The sequence below is a fragment of the Neoarius graeffei genome, chromosome 1 (genome assembly GCF_027579695.1).
Source record: "Neoarius graeffei isolate fNeoGra1 chromosome 1, fNeoGra1.pri, whole genome shotgun sequence".
Taxonomy (NCBI): domain Eukaryota; kingdom Metazoa; phylum Chordata; class Actinopteri; order Siluriformes; family Ariidae; genus Neoarius; species Neoarius graeffei.
This window is the reverse complement of record NC_083569.1, coordinates 31,573,054-31,593,025: the sequence shown is the minus strand read 5'-3', so window position 1 is coordinate 31,593,025 and position 19,972 is coordinate 31,573,054. Positions and strand designations below refer to the sequence as shown.

Sequence of the window (19,972 nt, the reverse complement as noted above, 5' to 3'; positions counted from 1 at the left end):
TTATTCCATGACTAATATTGAGAAAGGCTGCTTTTCAAACATTATTTCTTGCAACATCATTTTAGCATATTTATGCTAGTAAATGAGGTATACAAAGGTAAACAGTGTGTGTGTGTGTGTTTGTGTGTGTTTTTTGTCCTTTATATGCCTTTCATGTTTTGTGTGAAACAACAGTTATAGTTGTTTGAGCAAATTAGGCTCTGCCTTTTTGTTTGGCCATATTGTTTCCAAAGGTTTTTGATAATTACTGAGGGTCACTCCTGAATCAGCTGGACAATTTTTCAAAAATCGGTTTTGCATAGTCTGCAAATTTGCAGGAAAAAAGTGGCTGAGCTAAATAAATTGTTGCTGACCTCAAGAAAAAAAAGTGGAAAATAGAATTTTCATGGTACGAGTTAAATTTTTTGAGATATGAGCCAAAAATCTAAAACACTTTGTTATAGCACCACAGTTAGGCCGATTGGGCTGAATTCTCTTGCCTGAGTAGTGGGAGGGACTTCCACCTACTGACCATATTTCATGTTGATAGCACCTACGGTTTGGTAAGCATGATCAGTTTATATATATATATATATATATATATATATATATATATATATATATGGGGGGGGGCAAAAAACAAACAAAAAAAGGGTTCCTAGGACTTTGTGCTTGGCCCCTCATACTACTACTACTACTACTACTACTACCACTAATAATAATAATAATAATAATAATAATAATAATTAGGACTGTGCAAAATTCTTAGGTACATAGAAATATTTTTCTCAAGCAAAGATGCATTCAAAAATAATTAAATGATATATTTCTACATAAGAAAGACTATAAAGAGCAATAAGTCTTCACATACATCATAGAGAACCTGCCACAGTTCTCCTGGACACATTGGCTGTTGGACTTGCTTTGGTTTCTTGTTCCTATACAAGACAGACTTCATTATGTTTTCATTTAAGCATATCAAAAAAATTTTTCTGTAAAATTGACTCATTTTCTATTTGATTCACTAATGCAGAAGACATAAAAATAGCATCTAAGAGAAATTGTATATAAAAAAGTAGGCTGCCTTGGACTTTTGCACAGTACTGGATATACTGTGTTATACTATATATTACAAGTGGTAATTACAATGGGAATGGCAAAAGTGTGAAAGAGAAGAAACCTTTATTTGTCACATGCACACTCAAATTCATCATCTGCATTTAACCCATCTGAAGCAGTGAACACACACCCAGAGCAGTGGGCAGCCATACTACAGTGCCCAGGGAGCAGTTAGGGGTTAGGTACCTTGTTCAAGAGCACTTCAGCCCAAGGCCAACCCATGTTAACTTAACTGCATGTATTTGAACTGTGGGGGAAACCGGAGCACTCGGAGGAACCCACGCAGACACAGGGAGAACATACAAACTCTACACAGAAAGGCCCCCCATTAGCCACTGGGCTTGAACCCAGAACCTTCTCACTGTGAGGCGACAGTGCTAACCTCTACACCACTGTGCCACCAAAGCTTGCTTGCCATAATAAAATGTTTATTGAAATAATGTTTGGGGGATACATTATGAAAGTCATATTTTCATAATTAGGCAGTTTTTGGTAAAATATTCGACCTAACTAAATATGCTGTTTAATTATATCATGTTGCTGACATGCAAATTGCATTTGTCAGATTAAAGAAAGCATTTTGTCTGAATATACATGTACTGTAGTTCAATTACAGCAACCTATGCAGAACAACATATTACTCAATATTAATGACATCTTATGTCTGAAGATGTGTACGATGTGCTCTATACGCAACACGTCACAAGCAGTTTATTTGACTAACTTTATTTAAGTCATAGACATACTGTATTTCTTATGTATTTTGTTTAAAGGCATTATTATGTTTGAATGACTGACAGACATCCGGTAAAGGAGATACAGATCTTTAAAGCATGAGTATTTTCATCTTACTGTCATTTTAAAAGTAGGCAAGTGGGGTAAGATATGCTGATGGTTTTGCAACAGTGAATTATTTTCCAAAGGAAGTGGGCGCGCACAGAATAAGAAATGACTGCTGACTTCCTGCCTACGTCAGAAACGTCTGCGGTTGTTTTTCTCTGCTGAGGGGTAAACAAGGCAGTGTGTGTGTGTATGTGTGGTGACAGAAATGAGGACAGGAAAACTGATGCATGCACCTTTTGCATGACATCTTGCATAAAGAAAGGTTGCATATGCAAAAACCTCTTCTAATTATGCACCATGCCTGCACCAGTAAGTAGCATTATATAAACAGCACACAATGAAGTATGACTTTTAAAAATGACATTACATTTCATAGGCTCATTTATTTTTAATGAAGCTTACTGTGTAATTTAACTGTATTGAAAAAGATAATAATAATAATAATAATAATAATAATAATAATAATAGATTTATGATTCATTATTACTGAACATTTATTTTCAAAGATAATAATTCATGATAATTATTGAACACACACAAGCACACGTCTGTATGCTACAGCTTTTAATCAGATTTTACTATAGAAACATTATTCATTCATTCATCTTCAGTAACAGCTTTACCCGGGTCATGGTTACAGTTGTGGATACAGAATACAAGGATGCATCCTGATTTGGATGGCTGTCCTTCAGAGAGGAAAATAAAAATGTGAATTTATAATTGTTAATCTGGCTATGTTACTCTTGCTAATACTCATTACTGTTCATCTTGTGATGATTTTTGAGCATTATGGGCACAAGTCATTAAGGAAGATGACAGCAAAGAGCTGCACGCTCTATAGTTATGGACATTCACAACAAGACGATTAAATTTTATTTATTTTATCTAGCTTGTTTTGCAAAACCTATCCACCAGGGGGTGTGAATGGAACTATTTTGTCAGTCAAAAAGTAAGTGCATGCTACCATCTATTGTCAGTACTGCAAACTGTACTTTACCAGAATTTTTCACTTCATAATAGACACTGGAAGGCAGTATTGTCCAGTATAATTCACAGTTACTTTACATTCTGCTTGCAAATGAAAAATAAATAAATAAATAAATAAATAAATAAGATTTTATTTCCTCCTTAAAACAGTTATGACTTTACTACAGACACTGTTCCTTATTCTTAACAAATCAACTAAACTGAAATACAGTTTTATTAGGGGGAAAAAGTATTTATTTACTATGCTTTTTCGTTTTTGCATTATTCTCCATTAGAGGGCTTCAGGAGCAGCGTTTCAAAATCAAAAAGTAAGCACATACTGCCATCTATTATCAACATGCAAAACTGCATTACAAATTTTATTTTCAATAAGTTCGCTCTACACATTTAGTACAACAGCAGTCTGTGTGGACTGAACTGTGGATCACTTTTCACTGAATATTAGAAAAAAATTACACACACACACACACACACACACACACACATTATATATATATATATATATATATATATATATATATATATATATATATATATATATATATGGACACAAGTGTTTTACTGGAAAATACTTGTATTTTTCATACGAGCTACATCCAGAACATTGAGTAACATTTTCTCAATATGTTACTTTTGAGGAAATTGATGAATTGTGTTGATAAATTTGGGCAATTTTTTTTTTGTGAATGTGTCCATATAGTAAAAAGAAAATCACATGTTGGCTTAAAGATATGAAATTTATCCTCTTATGTTAAAAAAAAATCAGTTTTGCTACACTCAGTCATGAAATATATAATTACGACTCAAAGATAAACTTCATATCTTTGTGTCACCGTGTAATATCTCATCTCATTATCTCTAGCCGCTTTATCCTGTTCTACAGGGTCGCAGGCAAGCTGGAGCCTATCCCAGCTGACTACGGGCGAAAGGCGGGGTACACCCTGGACAAGTCGCCAGGTCATCACAGGGCTGACACATAGACACAGACAACCATTCACACTCACATTCACACCTACGCTCAATTTAGAGTCACCAGTTAACCTAACCTGCATGTCTTTGGACTGTGGGGGAAACCGGAGCACCCGGAGGAAACCCACGCGGACACGGGGAGAACATGCAAACTCCCCGTGTAATATCCTCTCTCATATATATATATCGGTGGTTACATTGACACCTTAACGATCTTTTGCTGATTGCAAAAGTGGAAAATACTTTCAATACATAAATTGGGGATGAATCGTTACTCAAACTTCCACTGGACAAAAATGAGTTGATTTCCGATTACTTAGCGTATCAGATCACATGACACCGTTCCACAATTATTGACACCTTTGTCCACAGTTATTGACACCGTTCTACAATTATCGACATCCAGATGATTATTTATGAAAAAAAAGTAATTGGAATGTGGTATTAACAAAACAGTTTTTATTTATTTTGTTTTTACATAGACTTATATTTAAGACAAAATCTTTTATGTAAATATATCGATGTCGAGGGGCAGCACGGCGGTGTAGTGGTTAGCGCTGTCGCCTCACAGCAAGAAGGTCCTGGGTTCGAGCCCTGTGGCCGGCGAGGGCCTTTCTGTGTGGAGTTTGCATGTTCTCCCCGTGTCCGCATAGGTTTCCTCCGGGTGCTCCAGTTTCCCCCACAGTCCAAAGATATGCAGGTTAGGTTAACTGGTGACTCTAAATTGACCGTAGGTGAGAGTGTGAATGTTGTCTGTGTGTCAGCCCTGTGATAACCTGGTGACTTGTCCAGGGTGTACCCTGCCTCTTGCCCGTAGTCAGCTGGGATAGGCTCAGTATTGTGCCAGTTCACACCTTTTCTGAACCAAGTTCAGTTCATTTTACTTTTTGGTGAGATATGAAAATAAAAACATTTTTCAGACCACGAGCTAGAAAATCACTATACGTTCTCTGAAACTGTTCACTGTAGACATTTGCTCATGACACTGCAATTGTGGGTTTCTTACCAGGTGATGAAACATGCAACAGTACAGACAAGGTAGACCAGTTCTATACTTAGTGCAATGAAATATACCAGCATTTAATTAAAGAAGTAAATAATATATAGTTTAATATATACATATATGGGTGGCACGGTGGTGTAGTGGTTAGCGCTGTTGCCTCACAGCAAGAAGGTCCTGGGTTCGAGCCCCGGCGAGGGCCTTTCTGTGTGGGGTTTGCATGTTCTCCCTGTGTCCGCGTGGGTTTCCTCCGGGTGCTCCGGTTTCTCCCACAGTCCAAAGACATGCAGGTTAGGTTAACTGGTGACTCTAAATTGACCGTAGGTGTGAATGTGAGTGTGAATGGTTGTCTGTGTCTATGTGTCAGCCCTGTGATGACCTGGCGACTTGTCCAGGGTGTACCCCGCCTTTCGCCCGTAGTCAGCTGGGATAGGCTCCAGCTTGCCTGTGACCCTGTAGAAGGATAAAGCGGCTAGAGATGATGAGATATACATATATATTAATTATTTGATATATATTATATATAATGTGTGTGTGTGTGTGTGTCTGCTCCTGGGAGATCACGGACCTCTTGAAGGCAGCTGGCAGTGTAATTTGCGTTTGGGGGGGTTGGCAGGGGGAGAGTGTCTTCTTTGCCTTTCCTCCCTTTTGACCCTCGAGGACGTGCATATATGCATTAACGCTGGATGGGTGCTTCAACTCGATGTGTCGTTTCAAATTCGAGAACGAAGTTGTTGAAGTCCTTATTTGTTTTTTCTGAGCAGGTGGACATATCTTACACAGAAAGGTAAGGTTTTTGCCGTCGGGGTCTTGGTGTGACTGTGTGTAAAATTGTCTTAAATGTTCATAATCAGTGTCTGTGCTCTCCGTGCCATCACTTCCACTAGCCTTTTTTTTTTAAATTGCAGCGCTTTCTCTCACTCTCGTCATTGGTCTCTCACACACTCCTTCTCTCGCTCCAGCCCATTCTCCTCCTCGCTCTCATCGTTGCCTGCTACGCCTACCCCGCCCTGCTGCAATTCATCATGGGTAACGTAGTGCGGAAGCCAGTATGTTATTCAACTATTCTCGGCCGGACACTACGTTCCCCGCAATGCATTGCGCACACAATGTCAAAGCCATTTCTGTCTGGTGTGATACATGATTTGAGCGGCACCGGCTGCGGGAATACAGGAGGGGGAGACTTTCTCTCGTTGCGTTTCAAAAGAGAAAACAAATGCCACTCGAGTTATCAAGGGAAAACAAATTCCAACGTTCATTTACAGTGATGTCTGCCGTTCATGACACATAATGTGAACAAATTCACGTTCAAGTTCTTTATTAAAACATGCGTTGCGTTCAGTTCAAAGTTCATGAAAAAATGAGCGTGTTCAGTGAACGCGTTCTTTTGAACTCGTTCACGCACATCACTGGATAGGCTCCAGCTTGCCTGCGACCCTGTAGAACAGGATAAAGCGGCTAGAGATAATGAGACGAGATATCGATGCTAGTGTTGCCACCTGTCCCGGTTTTTCCTGATTGTCCCGGATTTTCATGGTCTGTCCCGGAAAAAAAAAAAAAATCCGGGACACTGAATGTCCCGGTTTTTTGTACATGATGGGCAAAATGTGTATTTCAACTTGCGAGCCAGCTGAGAACCAGGTTGCTTTTCCGTAGCTTGCCGTGCTAAGCGGAGGCACATCATTACATCACTGAATACGTCATTACATCGCTGAATACGTCATTACGTCGCTGTATACGTCAGTTACGGCGCTACGTTTGCATAAACCTTGGCGCGAATATCGAAGCAAAAACAACACGGAAGCAGCAGCAACAACAATAATAATAATAATAATGGATGACTTCGCATTTGTACAGCTGCTGCTTCTCATTGCTTAAAAATGGCGATCTTTCACGGTCTTGTTATTGTTGTTGGTCTTAACAACTCCGCCCCCCCGCTGACGTAAGCGGTTCTTTCCTCTGGCTCAGCAGAGAGTTGGTGCTAGCCTGGAACCGGTTTTTCTGGCCCCAGAGCCAGTTCTTTGTCAGTGGAAACAGAAAACCTGGTTCCAAACTAAGCACTGGCCTCGAACCAGCCCTGGAACTGCTTTGGTGGAAAAGGGGCAATGGAGGATGCTTGGACTGATAAAAGAAACAGACTCTCTGTTGCAATGGTGAAGGCTGAGCTTCAAGTCAGGCTAAACTTTCAGTTGTCCTCAAGACATTCATTGAAAATCAGCCAGGACTCATAGCAGCAGCAAAGAAAAACACCAAATATAAATGGAAGATTAGGTAAGGTTTTGGTGAATTAAATGAAATCCAAATAGTCTTATCTGCCTACTCCTGTATGTGCCCAGTTATATCAGTTACATGTCCTCCTATGTATTTGTTTAGCCAAGAGCAGCAAGCAGCAGAGGCACAGGCAAGCACAAGCAAAGCACACACCACACTCTAAGCAATCAGGTAAGCTGTTTGACACTACACCTTACATTGTTACATTAGGTATTCTTAGATACAATGAAAAATTAGATTATTTATTTTTATTCCACATAAGCAAATAAACAGAACTTAATTATGTATTCCCCGTTTACCTGTGCCCACTACTGCCCCCAGGTGTCCACAACCAAAAACTGTTGGAAATAAACCAAAATAATGAAGACCTGCTATATTATGTAAAGCAATTAACTAAACAAATAACTAGCAAAAGCGTCATTTTTACTAATTAGAGCAATGCAATTTCAGTGTAGAAGGGCGATTTTTGTCTTGGGTTAGATGTGCGAAGGGCGCCGTTGCTTACGAGTAAAAAGGTCGATTGGATGGTCGAAATGTCCAGGATTTTTGTCAGACACAGGTGGCAACCCTATCGATGTTGGTGTTGACATCAATGAGGAAGTAATTCTAATGTTTGTAAACAAATGAACAGATAATGTTTAACCTGTATCAGACAATCTTTTTGTCCCATTTTCTAAGTATTTTCGTTGATCACATTTTGTTAATCATTCGTTGTTGTTTGTATTAATTTCTAGTTTTGTAGTTTAACAGTAAATGTCAGGCAATTGACATTGAAACCACACGAAAAATCCAAGTTAAAGGTCGCATGCCATTCCTCGAACCAAAATATAAACCATGTCTACTGATATTGTAATATGTGGTAGACAACAAACTGAAAAAAAAAATCTGAATAGAAGAGAAAAATCTAAATATTTCAAGCATGTAATTTTTTTTATATGCTAGGAATTTAATTCTGGTCTAATTTTATGTATTGCGATAGGACTCCAAGTACTCTATAAACATTCCATTCTGTTATGAATCAGAACAAAAATTATAATAAATCACAGTACTTTTTTTTTAAGTACTTCATCTACTTCAATAATGTTACACAAAGATCGATACATAACAGTTGTAAATGTCAATTCCACAGGGTGTCATAATGGGGGACACCAGTGAAAGTGATCACTATTATCGACACCTCACGCGACTTCACAAGCATGCATTTAGATACAAAATGGTGATTGTCAAATGAAAGAGTAAGAAACAAAGTAGGTTTCAACAAGGATATCATGAGATATTGGTGAATTTGATAAGTAAACACATGTCCACAATCTTTCCACTGTGCTTACCTGTGATGATAAAGTCCGGGTTTTCCTCAAATTGCTGATCATGCTAAAAAAAAATTCCATCTCAGGTAACAAGCTGTGTCATCAGACGACAAGCTCAAAGGGCGAGGGAGGTCTTCTGGCTGATTAATTAACCAATAATAGCTGTTGTAACTGAAACTCACCTTTGTAAAATTGTTTTTTATTGGTAAATCTGAGGCGGCACGGTGGTGTAGTGGTTAGCGCTGTCGCCTCACAGCAAGAAGGTCCTGGGTTCGAGCCCTGGGGCCGGCGAGGGCCTTTCTGTGTGGAGTTTGCATGTTCTCCCCGTGTCCGCGTGGGTTTCCTCCGGGTGCTCCGGTTTCCCCCACAGTCCAAAGACATGCAGGTTAGGTTAACTGGTGACTCTAAATTGACCGTAGGTGTGAATGTGAGTGTGAATGGTTGTCTGTGTCTATGTGTCAGCCCTGTGATGACCTGGCGACTTGTCCAGGTTGTACCCCGCCTTTCGCCCGTAGTCAGCTGGGATAGGCTCCAGCTTGCCTGCGACCCTGTAGAAGGATAAAGCGGCTAGAGATGAGATGAATGGTAAATCTGAAATGTTGTCGATTATTAAAGACTGTCGATAATTGTAGCCACCACTCAATATTAGTTACACCCCAGCCTCGGGGAAACCTGAGCATAACATAAAAAATAACTTCCCCTTTCTCTACTCCCAAGGATGACCAGTGGCACAATCGATTGCAGTTCAAAACACAACTGGTTTATTTCAGCACAGGTAAAATTGGCGTCAGGGTGAGCACGGCCCAAAATAACAAACAAAATCTATTTAAATCTTCACTAACTTACCTGGACAATAAAAGAAAACAAAATAAAATACAGGGGCCTTACCCAACTCCCTGACATAAACAGGAGAAAACAGAGTGCAACAAAAAGGGCCTCTCACCCCTACAGTTACCTCAACTGCTTTTAGGGAAATATTTACACTGTTTACAACTCAATCAGTTGACAACACAAGGCATGGTCCTATTGGAAATCAGGAGAAATTGAAGAGCATCCATCTTCTCCAGAAAGCATTTTAAGCAGGTGCAGTCAACCATGATCCAATCAGCTGCTGCCATCTACAACTGAAAATCCTGAAAGAAAAACAGATGAACAGCACCCCCTCAGGCAGGGAGAGAGAACAGCAACAAGAAAAAGAACTCAATAATAGTATGTACATTGCTCAGCGTAAATGAGTATATCCCCTTTGAAAAGTAACATTTTAAACAATATCTCAATGAACACAAACAATTTCCAAAATGTTGAAAAGACAAAGTTTAATATAGCATCTGTTTAACTTATAACATGAAAGTAAGGATAATAATATAAACTTAGATTACACCTTTTTTCAGTTTTACTCAAATTAGGGTGGTGCAAAAATGAGTACACCCCCCAACAAAACTACTACATCTAGTACTTTGTATGGCCTCCATGATTTTTAATGACAGCACCAAGTCTTCTAGGCATGGAATGAACAAGTTGATGACATTTTGCAACATCAGTCTTTTTCCATTCTTCAACAATGACCTCTTTTAGTGACTGGATGCTGGATGGAGAGTGATGCTCAACTTGTCTCTTCAGAATTTCCCATAGGTGTTCGATTGGGTTCAGATCAGGAGACGTACCGGTACTTGGCCACTGAATCACTTTCACCCTGTTCTTCTTCAGAAATCCAACAGTGGCCTTAGGTGTGTGTTTAGGATCATTGTCATGTTGGAAAAGTGCATTTTTCTTTGTATTCCTCACCCTTGCGACGCCATACAGTTTTGAAGCCATCAGTTCCAAAAACATTTATCTTGGTCTCATCACTCCAGAGTATAGAGTCCCAGTAGTCTTCATCTTTGTCAGCATGGGCCCTGGCAAACTCTAGGCGGGCTTTTTTGTGCCTGGGCTTTAGGAGAGGCTTCTTTCGTGGACGGCATCCATGCATGCCATTCCTCTGCAGTGTACACTGTATTGTGTCATGGGAAATAGTCACCCCAGTTTGGCTTTCTACTTCTTTAGATAACTGCAGTGAACTTGCATGCCAATTTTCTTCAACCCTTCTCATCAGAAGACGCTCCTGTCGAGGTGTTAACTCCGTGGATGACCTGGACATCTCTGTGAGATGGTTGCAGTTCCATCTTTCTTAAATTTTTGTAGCACTTTTGCTACAGTATTCTGACTGATAAGTAAAGCTTTGCTGATCTTCTTGTAGCCTTCACCTTTGTGGTGTAAATAAATTATTTTCTTTGGGGAATTCTGAAGAGACAATTTGAGCATCACTCTCCATCCAGCATCCAGTCACTAAAAGAGGTCATTGTTGAAGAATGGAAAAAGATTGATGTTGCAAAATGTCACCAACTTGTTCGTTCCATGCCTAGAAGACTTGGTGCTGTCATTAAAAATCATGGAGACCATACAAAGTACTAGATGTAATAGTTTTTGTTCTGGGGTGTACTCATTTTTGCACCACCCTAATTTGAGTAAAACTGAAAAATGTGTAATCTAAGTTTATATTATTAACCTTACTTTCACGTTATAAGTTAAACAGATGTTATATTAAACTTTGTCTTTTCAACATTTTGGAAATTGTGTTCATTGAGATATTGTTTAAAATGTTACTTTTCAAAGGGTGTGTACTCATTTACAATGAGCACTGTATTATGACCCAGGGTCATATATATATATACAGTCAGCTGGATAGTACAGTGGTAATGCTCACTGACTACGACGCAGGAGATCGGGGTTTGAATCCCGGTCGGGGCAAAACATCATCCAGTAAGGGTCCTTAGGCAAAAACCCCTCATGATATATCAGCCTACCTCAGGAATGAGTGAAAACATAACTGATAGAGTCATACCGGCTCAGACGTCGCCTGGGTCAACAAGGTCTGCGTCAGTTGCTAGGGAACCAGGGCAAACTGATGAGAAATGGGCTACTGGAACAAGACATCGATGGACGAGGACAGAAAATACGGATTTGCTGGAATGCTACTATACAAGCAATCCCAGAGAGAGGGGATACATGCAGAGAATGTGGGACCATTGGATACTTCGAAACCCACAATCAAGGCTAACAAAGAAACAGCTATTAGCCCAGTGTTCCAACATCCATAATCGAAACCTGCTATCACAACTAGAGATTAATGAAATACAACAACGATGCTACGGCAAGGGGGAGCCAGGAAGACAGGTCAGCGGGGATTGGGTACCAAGATTGGGTACCAAGCCCCAACAGCTAACAGCCTCAACACAAGAGCTGCTGACCTGAGAAGGAAGATCGTGACCCAACTGGAAACCTGGAGCCCCCGACGAATACCGAAGCTGAGTTGCCAAGTACCTTCAGAAGATCTACTAGTAGATGTGAATGCTGCTCTGAAGACAATCTCCACAAGAACCATCACTGAGACCAACAAGCTGATACACAGTACAGCAACAGTAATCATGGAGATGCTTGGACACAAGGTGGGCTCGGGACATAACAAACAGTATCCACGATGGAAGAGACGATTAGAGGCCAAGATAAAGGCAGCAAGGAGAGAAGTTAGCCAGCTAGCTGAACTACAGAAAGGGAACATGGTGAATAAAGGGGCGCCCAGGAAGTACAACTCACTCTCCATACCAGAGGCACTCGAAACTGCCAAACAGCGACTAACAGCTCTGGCCACCCGATTGAGGAGATACACCAAGGAAGGAGAGGCCAGGAGAATAAACAAGCTGTTCTCCACTGAACCAGCCAAGGTGTACTCTCAATGGCAGGGGAACAACAACCGGTCAGACCCACCAAGAGCTGAGGTGGAAAAATACTGGAAAGACATATGGGAAAGAAAGGCATCACACAACACCGATGCCCAATGGTTAGTGGACCTAAGAGCTGACCACAGCAACCTCCCAGAACAAGAACCAGTAACCATCTCAATGGCAGACATCCAAGAAAGAGTGTCAAAGATGAAGAGCTGGACAGCACCAGGCCCCGATATGATCCATATGTACTGGCTGAAGAAGCTAACTGCACTCCATGAACGCCTAGCAGCACAGATGAACCAGCTGCTGAGGGATGGAACCCACCCAGAATGGCTAACCCAAGGCAGGACAGTCCTAATCATGAAGGACCCCCAGAAGGGACCCATCCCATCCAACTGCCGGCCAATTACCTGTCTCTGCACAACATGGAAGGCCCTGTCAGGCATCATTGCGGCAAAAATGAGTAAGCATGTGGCTCAATACATGAGCGAGGCACAGAAAGGAATTGGCAGTAACACCAGAGGAGCCAAGCACCAGCTACTGGCCGATAGAACAGTCGCCCGAGACTGTAAGAAGAGACAGACCAACCTGTGCACTGCCTGGATTGACTACAAGAAAGCCTACGACTCAATGCCACACACATGGATACTGGAATGTCTGGAACTGTATAAGATCAACAGGAACCTAAGGACCTTCATACAGAACTCAATGGAAATGTGGAAGACAACCCTAGAGGCCAACTCAAAACCCATTGCCCAAGTCAACATCAAGTGCGGCATATACCAAGGAGATGCGCTATCACCACTGCTGTTCTGCATAGGCCTGAACCCCCTCAGTCAGATCATCACGAAGAGCGGCTACGGGTACCGATTCCGTAGTGGGGCAACAATCAGCCACCTGCTCTACATGGATGACATCAAGCTGTATGCCAGGAATGAGCGAGAAATAGACTCGCTGATCCACACCACCCGGATCTACAGCGATGACATAGGGATGTCATTCGGATTGGACAAGTGTGGCCGGATGGTCTCAAAGAGAGGCAAGATGATCCGGACTGAGGGGATTGACCTACCAGAGGGCAACATAGGTGATATCCAAGACAGCTACAAGTACCTTGGCATCCCACAGGCTAATGGAAACCATGAAGAGGCCACAAGGAAGTCAACCACAGCCAAATACCTCCAGAGAGTAAGGCAGGTCCTGAAAAGTCAGCTGAATGGTAAGAACAAGGTCCGAGCCATCAACATGTACGCACTACCAGTCATCATATACCCCGCTGGTATCATAAACTGGCCAAAGGAGGAGATAGAAGCCACAGATATCAAGACTAGAAAGCTCCTCACCATGCATGGAGGGTTCCACCCCAAGTCCAGCACCCTGAGACTATACACTAAGCGGAAAGAGGGAGGCCGAGGGCTAGTGAGCGTCAAGACCACGGTCCAGGATGAAACATCGAAAATCCGAGAATACATCAGAAAGATGGCCCCAAAGGATGAACTGCTAAGTGAATGTCTCAGGCAGCAGAACCCTGATGAGAGTGCAGAGGAGGAGGAGGAACAGACAACCTGGAGAGACAAACCCCTACATGGCATGTACCACCGTCAGATAGAGGAAGTGGCTGATATCAAGAAATCCTACCAGTGGCTGGATAATGCAGGACTGACAGACAGCACAGAGGCACTAATCATGGCAGCACAAGAACAGGCCATAAGCACAAGAGCCATAGAGGCCAGGATCTACCAGAGTAGATCAGACCCAAGATGCAGACTGTGCAAAGAAGCCCCTGAAACAGTCCAGCACATAGTAGCAGGGTGTAAGATGCTAGCTGGATCAGCGTACATGGAGAGGCACAACCAAGTGGCTGGGATAGTATACAGGAACATCTGCAACCAGTATGGAATAGAAATACCCAAGTCCCAATGGGCCATACCACAGAAGGTGGCTGAGAACAACAGGGCCAAGATTCTGTGGGACTTCAGCTTCCAGACTGACAAACAGATCCTGGCTAACCAACCGGACATAGTGGTGGTGGACAAAGAGCAGAAGAGGGTGGTGGTGATAGATGTGGCGATCCCAGCTGACGCCAACATCAGGAAGAAGGAACATGAGAAACTTGAGAAGTATCAAGGGTTGAAATAGCAGCTGGAACGGATGTGGAAGGTCAAGGGTTGCGTGGTCCCCGTGGTAGTGGGGGCACTTGGGGCAGTAACCCCCAAACTGGGAGAGTGGCTCCAGCAAATCCCAGGAACAACATCTGAAGCCTCAGTCCAGAAGAGCGCAGTCCTAGGAACATCGAAGATACTGCGCAGAACCCTCAAACTCCCAGGCCTCTGGTAGAGGACCCGAGCTTGAGGATGACATGGATACCACCCCCCCCGCCGGGGGTGAGAAGGAGATTTTTTTTTTTATATATATACACAACCCCGATTCCAAAAAAGTTGGGACAAGGTACAAATTGTAAAAAAAATGGAATGCAATGATGTGGAAGTTTCAAAATTCCATATTTTAATCAGAATACAGTGCCTTGAAAAAGTATTCATACCCCTTGAACTTTTTTACATTTTTCCACCTTACAACCACGAACTTAAAAGTTTTTTATTGAGATTTTATGTGATAGACCAACACAGAGTAGCACATAATTGTGAAGTGAAACGAAAATGATAAATGGTCTTCAAAATTTTAAACATATAAAAATCTGAAAAATGTGATGTGCATTAGTATTCAGCCCCCCTGTGTCAATACTTTGTAGAGCCACCTTTTGCTGCAATTACAGCTGCAAGTCTTTTGTGGTATGTCTCTACCAGCTTTACACATCTAGACACTGAAATTTTTGCCCATTCTTCTTTGCAAAATAGCTCAAGCTCAGCCAGATTGGATGGAGAGCTTCTGTGAACAGCAATTTTCAATTCTTGCTACAGATGCTCAATGGGATTTAGGTCTGGACTTTGACTGGGCCATTCTAACACATGAATATTCTTTGATCTAAACCATTCCATTATAGCTCTGGCTGTATGTTTAGGGTCATTGTCTTGCTGGAAGGTGAATCTCCTTCCCAGTCTCAAGTCTTTTGCAGCCTCCAACAGGTTTTCTTCCAGGATTGCCCTGTATTTAGCTCCATCCATCTTCCTATCAACTCTGACCAGCTTCCCTGTCCCTGCTGAAGAAAAGCATCCCCATAGCATGATGCTGCTACTACCATGTTTCACAGTGGGGATGGTGTGTGCAGGGTGATGAGCAGTGTTAGTTTTCCGCCACACATAACGCTTTGCATTTAGGCCAAAAAGTTCAACTTTGGTCTCATCTGACCAAACCACCTTCTTCCACATGTTTGCTGTGTCCCCTACATAGCTTCTGGCAAACGGGACTTCTTATGCCTGTCTTTCAACAATGGCTTTCTTCTTGCCACTCTTCCAAAAAGGCCAGATTTGTGGATTTCTGCAGCTCCTCCAGAGTGATCATGGGCCTCTTGGCTGCTTCTCTGACCAGTGCTCTCCTTGCTCGCTCTGTCAGTTTAGGTGGACGGCCATGTCTTGGTAGGTTTGCAGTTGTGCCATACTTTTTGCATTTTTGAATGATGGATTGAACAGTGCTTCTTGAGATGTTCAGAGCTTGGGATTTTTTATAACCCAACCGTGATTTAAACTTCTCCAGAACTTTATCCCTGATCTGTCTGGTGAGTTCTTTGGTCTTCATGATGTTGTTTGTTCTTCAGTGTTCTCGAACAAACCACTGAGGCCTTCACAGAACAAGTGTATTTTTGCTGAGAGTAAATTACACACAGTAGGAGTCTGTTCAGGGCTGGACAGGCCGTCTGGTGTACTGGGCAAAATCCCGGTGGCCTAACGGTCCAAGTGGCCTGACGGTCCAAGATATTAAATAATAATTATAATAATACTAATTTTACTTTGAAACCGGCGGTCCGGTGCATAATATAGAGTCGCGGCGCCCTATAGAGATCTTGCAGTCACGTGACCGGAAAGTACACAGCCGTCAGCTTGTCGGTAAAAAACACAGCTGAATACTGCTGCACTCGTGTACAGAATGGATCAATTTCAACCGACGGACTACACGGCTCATTTTTCTAATGAACAGATAACTAGATATATGTCTAAAATAAACGATCTACAGATTAGTGACCCTTATGGCTTACCGGACGGAGTTTTCACAACCGTGTCAGTGGATTTTGAACTGCCAGAGGTGGAATACCCGGACGTGTATAATTACCTCATTAACTTTCCCTCGCTGTTCAGTGGTGAAGCACTGCGTGCTTATAAATCTCTGCACAGTTATCTTTACAGAAATTCAGGATTTGTCAGCGACTCAGATGTGGCATCTTGTAAACAAGAAAATAATCCTCATTAGATGGGTAAGTCACTTAAGTATTGAGTATAGCACTGACCAGCCGATTATAGAATAGAATAAGGTAATTCCAGCTGTAATTCCAAATCGTCCGTCTTGTTTACCATGGATCTGGCGTTGGAGAGGTAGAGGCTTAGCAGTGGAGGTTTGAGTGGCTGTTTTCTGAGCTTAGTCAACAGGCCGGCTCTGCAGCCTCACTTTTGCTTCCGCTCCCGACGCCCCCTCCTTCACTTTGCTTCCGATAACAATCCATGGAGACCCCACTGGTCTCGCTATCTCGTCCGGAATGTTGTGCATGCGATGGAAATCGCTACAAACCGTCATTTTCTTCTGGAAACCAATGTCCAGTAAGTCCATATGGTTGTAGTGGATATTGAAGTCCGATACAGACGAACAACACGCAAAAATACACACAAAAAACATAAAAAACGTGCACAGGTAGGGAGAGCTTGTAGCTGCAGCCGTTGTAGTAGAATTGTATATAGTAGGGTTTTCCAGAAGAAAAGGTAGAAGTAGAACCAGAAGTAGAAGTAGAAGGCGGAAATATGGCGTTTGACCGACAAGATGGCGTCTGTCACAATCTGGATCGGCTGTGATGTCACATGCAAGTGCTCCATTGGTCTATTTTCAGTGGACTGAACCAATCAGCGGCGCTTATCAACAAAAGCTGTGCCTCTTGCAAGAACTGCCCACTGTGTTGTTACCAAATTCTCCTTCGATTCAACTTGCTCACAGATGCATATCATCATGTAGCTCTTGCATACAAATATTTACTCACCCTCTCAGTGACACAAGTCGCTTGTGAACGGTCATTTTCGACCCTTAAATTCATCAAGAGCAGACTGAGGAACAGCATAAATGCAAGTAAGTTAGAGGCCTTCATGTTGATGTCGTCAGAAAAGAACATCCTCATGGGTCTCGATACAGACACTGTCATTGACAGAGTTGCAGAAAAAAGTGAACTACTTCGGAAACTCCTACTATACTGAGGTAAGGTTTTTTAAATATTAACACTAGCTATATTATTCAGCGAAATGTTCTATTCAAAATTACATGAAATTGAAATTGGGACACAAAAACATCCCCTTTCATTGATTCCTCTTTTTTCCTCTTAGGAAGCCCCTGTCTCTCAGGTTTTGTTGACTGTTCATTGTCACAAAGTAAGCAATATAAGTATGGAAACTTATTTGTTTTGTTTGAAATATATTTATAGTGATTTTTTGCCATCAACATTCATTGTATCCTTTTTCTGTTACTATTTTAAGGTTCCATTTCAGGATACTCATTCACCATTGTTCACGAGATTGACAGGCATTTGGGTTCTGGGTAAGTATAGATCAATCTGATTTTTTAGAAATTAATGTTTAATGACAATTTCGGCGGCACGGTGGTGTAGTGGTTAGCGCTGTCGCCTCACAGCAAGAAGGTCCTGGGTTCGAGCCCCGGGGCCGGCGAGGGCCTTTCTGTGCGGAGTTTGCATGTTCTCCCCGTGTCCGCGTGGGTTTCCTCCGGGTGCTCCGGTTTCCCCCACAGTCCAAAGACATGCAGGTTAGGTTAACTGGTGACTCTAAATTGACTGTAGGTGTGAATGTGAGTGTGAATGGTTGTCTGTGTCTATGTGTCAGCCCTGTGATGACCTGGCGACTTGTCCAGGGTGTACCCCGCCTTTCGCCCGTAGTCAGCTGGGATAGGCTCCAGCTTGCCTGCGACCCTGTAGAAGGATAAAGCGGCTAGAGATAATGAGATGAGATGACAATTTCGTCATTTATATGTCTGCCATTCATTTAGGATGCCATTTGAGAGGATTTTGTCATAGATATTCAGGGGTCATAAGTCATGATTCAGCAAGTAAGTGCACAATGCGTTTATGTGCCTATTTATCTGCCTTTCCCAATGTTTTTCCAGTTAGTAGTCTTTGTAATGCTTTCATATACATGAAACATCTATTCTATCATCTATTAATCTTCATCATCTATTCTATCTATTCTAACATCTATTAAAAATATTTGAAGCTGTCATTTAAAAGTGAGTGTAAATTTGTTCATGTCTCACCTCTCTGCATCTCCCTCTTTATGAAATCCTGCTCCTCTGAAGGGTCTTCTAGCGTACATAGATGTTCATAGGATCGTCAGGGTATGAGAGCGTTTGTTCAAGTCAAGTGAGCTATCTAAGAAGTGAGTAAACATAATACACCTCACTACAATATAAAAGTGTGATGACCCTGAGGTTGTTTTGAACATTTATTAACTTGTATGTACCTAACCTTAAATTGTTTTAATGTCTTCCTTTTCCTTTCTGTCTGTGTACTTGTGTGTGTGATTGGCTGCAGGTGGGATGATTACGAGAGTGACTGTGTCAGTATGTAGGTGTGTCCAAGTAGCAGATTGGACTGAAGACTGCAGATAAGGTCGGTTCCTCCCAGCTTCTGGGGGCTCTCTTCCAACCATGCCCCATTGTGTGCAAGAAGCATTTTAAATAAATCATTGACTGCATAGTTACTGTGCATTTGTTGGTGTTTTTTGGGGGCCGGGAATTCTTGCTTTAAATGTTGCACCATTTCCCCTTGGCCAGGATGTAACAACCGTAAAAAAATGTACATTGCTTCACGGAAAACATACTTAAATAAGTGCAATGAGAGATAGCAACCTGGCCCCAACCGGTGTGTTTGGCTCCCCGTAAAGACGGCACACACACACACTGCAGGGGGACAGACAGACAGACTAACAGACGGGGTCATTGCAATACCTGGCCAAACCTCCTCCGGGGGGGGGCAGGTTACTAGTCGTTTGTACTCCGGTAATTATGAGCCTGTCGAAGTCTTAATATTGGCCTGCCTAAGTCAAAAATGCCCAGCCCGTTTTTTTGTCCCAGTCCAGCCCTGACTCTATTAACTAATTAGATGACTTCTGAAGGCAATTGATTGCACTGGATTGTATTTAGAGGTATCAGAGTACAGAGGGCTGAATACTAATGCACACCACATTTTTCAGATTTTTATTTGTTTAAAATTTTGAAGACCATTTATCATTTTCGTTTCACTTCACAATTATGTGCTACTCTGTGTTGGTCTGTCACATAAAATCTCAATAAAAAACTTTTAAGTTTGTGGTTGTAAGGTGGAAAAATGTGAAAAAGTTCAAGGGGTATGAATACTTTTTCAAGGCACTGTAGAACATAGATGACATATCAAATGTTTAAACTGAGAAAATGTATCATTTAAAGAGAAAAATTAGGTGATTTTAAATTTCATGACAACAACACATCTCAAAAAAGTTGGGACAAGGCCATGTTTACCACTGTGAGACATCCCCTTTTCTCTTTACAACAGTCTGTAAACGTCTGGGGACTGAGGAGACAAGTTGCTCAAGTTTAGG

The 19,972-nt window shown here is 41.8% G+C and overlaps 1 protein-coding gene and 1 long non-coding RNA gene across 3 annotated transcripts; both read left to right on the top strand.

Annotated features, from left to right (window-relative positions):
• The first annotated feature begins 2,198 nt into the window (after positions 1 to 2,198).
• On the top strand, positions 2,199 to 3,376 carry LOC132887216 (uncharacterized). Its single transcript, XR_009654794.1, has 3 exons — positions 2,199 to 2,250; positions 2,831 to 2,890; positions 3,204 to 3,376. It is a non-coding gene; the product is annotated as an uncharacterized LOC132887216 (long non-coding RNA).
• A 9,747-nt stretch (positions 3,377 to 13,123) lies between these two features.
• On the top strand, positions 13,124 to 19,611 carry LOC132892470 (uncharacterized). Of its 2 annotated transcripts, XM_060930759.1 has the most exons (5): positions 13,124 to 17,758; positions 17,864 to 17,924; positions 18,387 to 18,446; positions 18,693 to 18,772; positions 18,928 to 19,611. In XM_060930759.1, exon 1 carries the CDS (start codon positions 13,146 to 13,148, stop codon positions 14,376 to 14,378), a length of 1,233 nt encoding a protein of 410 aa, XP_060786742.1. In that variant the 5' UTR covers positions 13,124 to 13,145; the 3' UTR covers positions 14,379 to 17,758; positions 17,864 to 17,924; positions 18,387 to 18,446; positions 18,693 to 18,772; positions 18,928 to 19,611. The 2 variants fall into 2 exon arrangements, with proteins under 2 accessions (XP_060786742.1, XP_060786750.1); XM_060930767.1 differs by lacking the exons at positions 17,864 to 17,924; positions 18,387 to 18,446; positions 18,693 to 18,772; positions 18,928 to 19,611 and having other exon boundaries at positions 13,124 to 17,588; positions 17,714 to 17,733.
• The last annotated feature ends 361 nt before the right edge of the window (positions 19,612 to 19,972 follow it).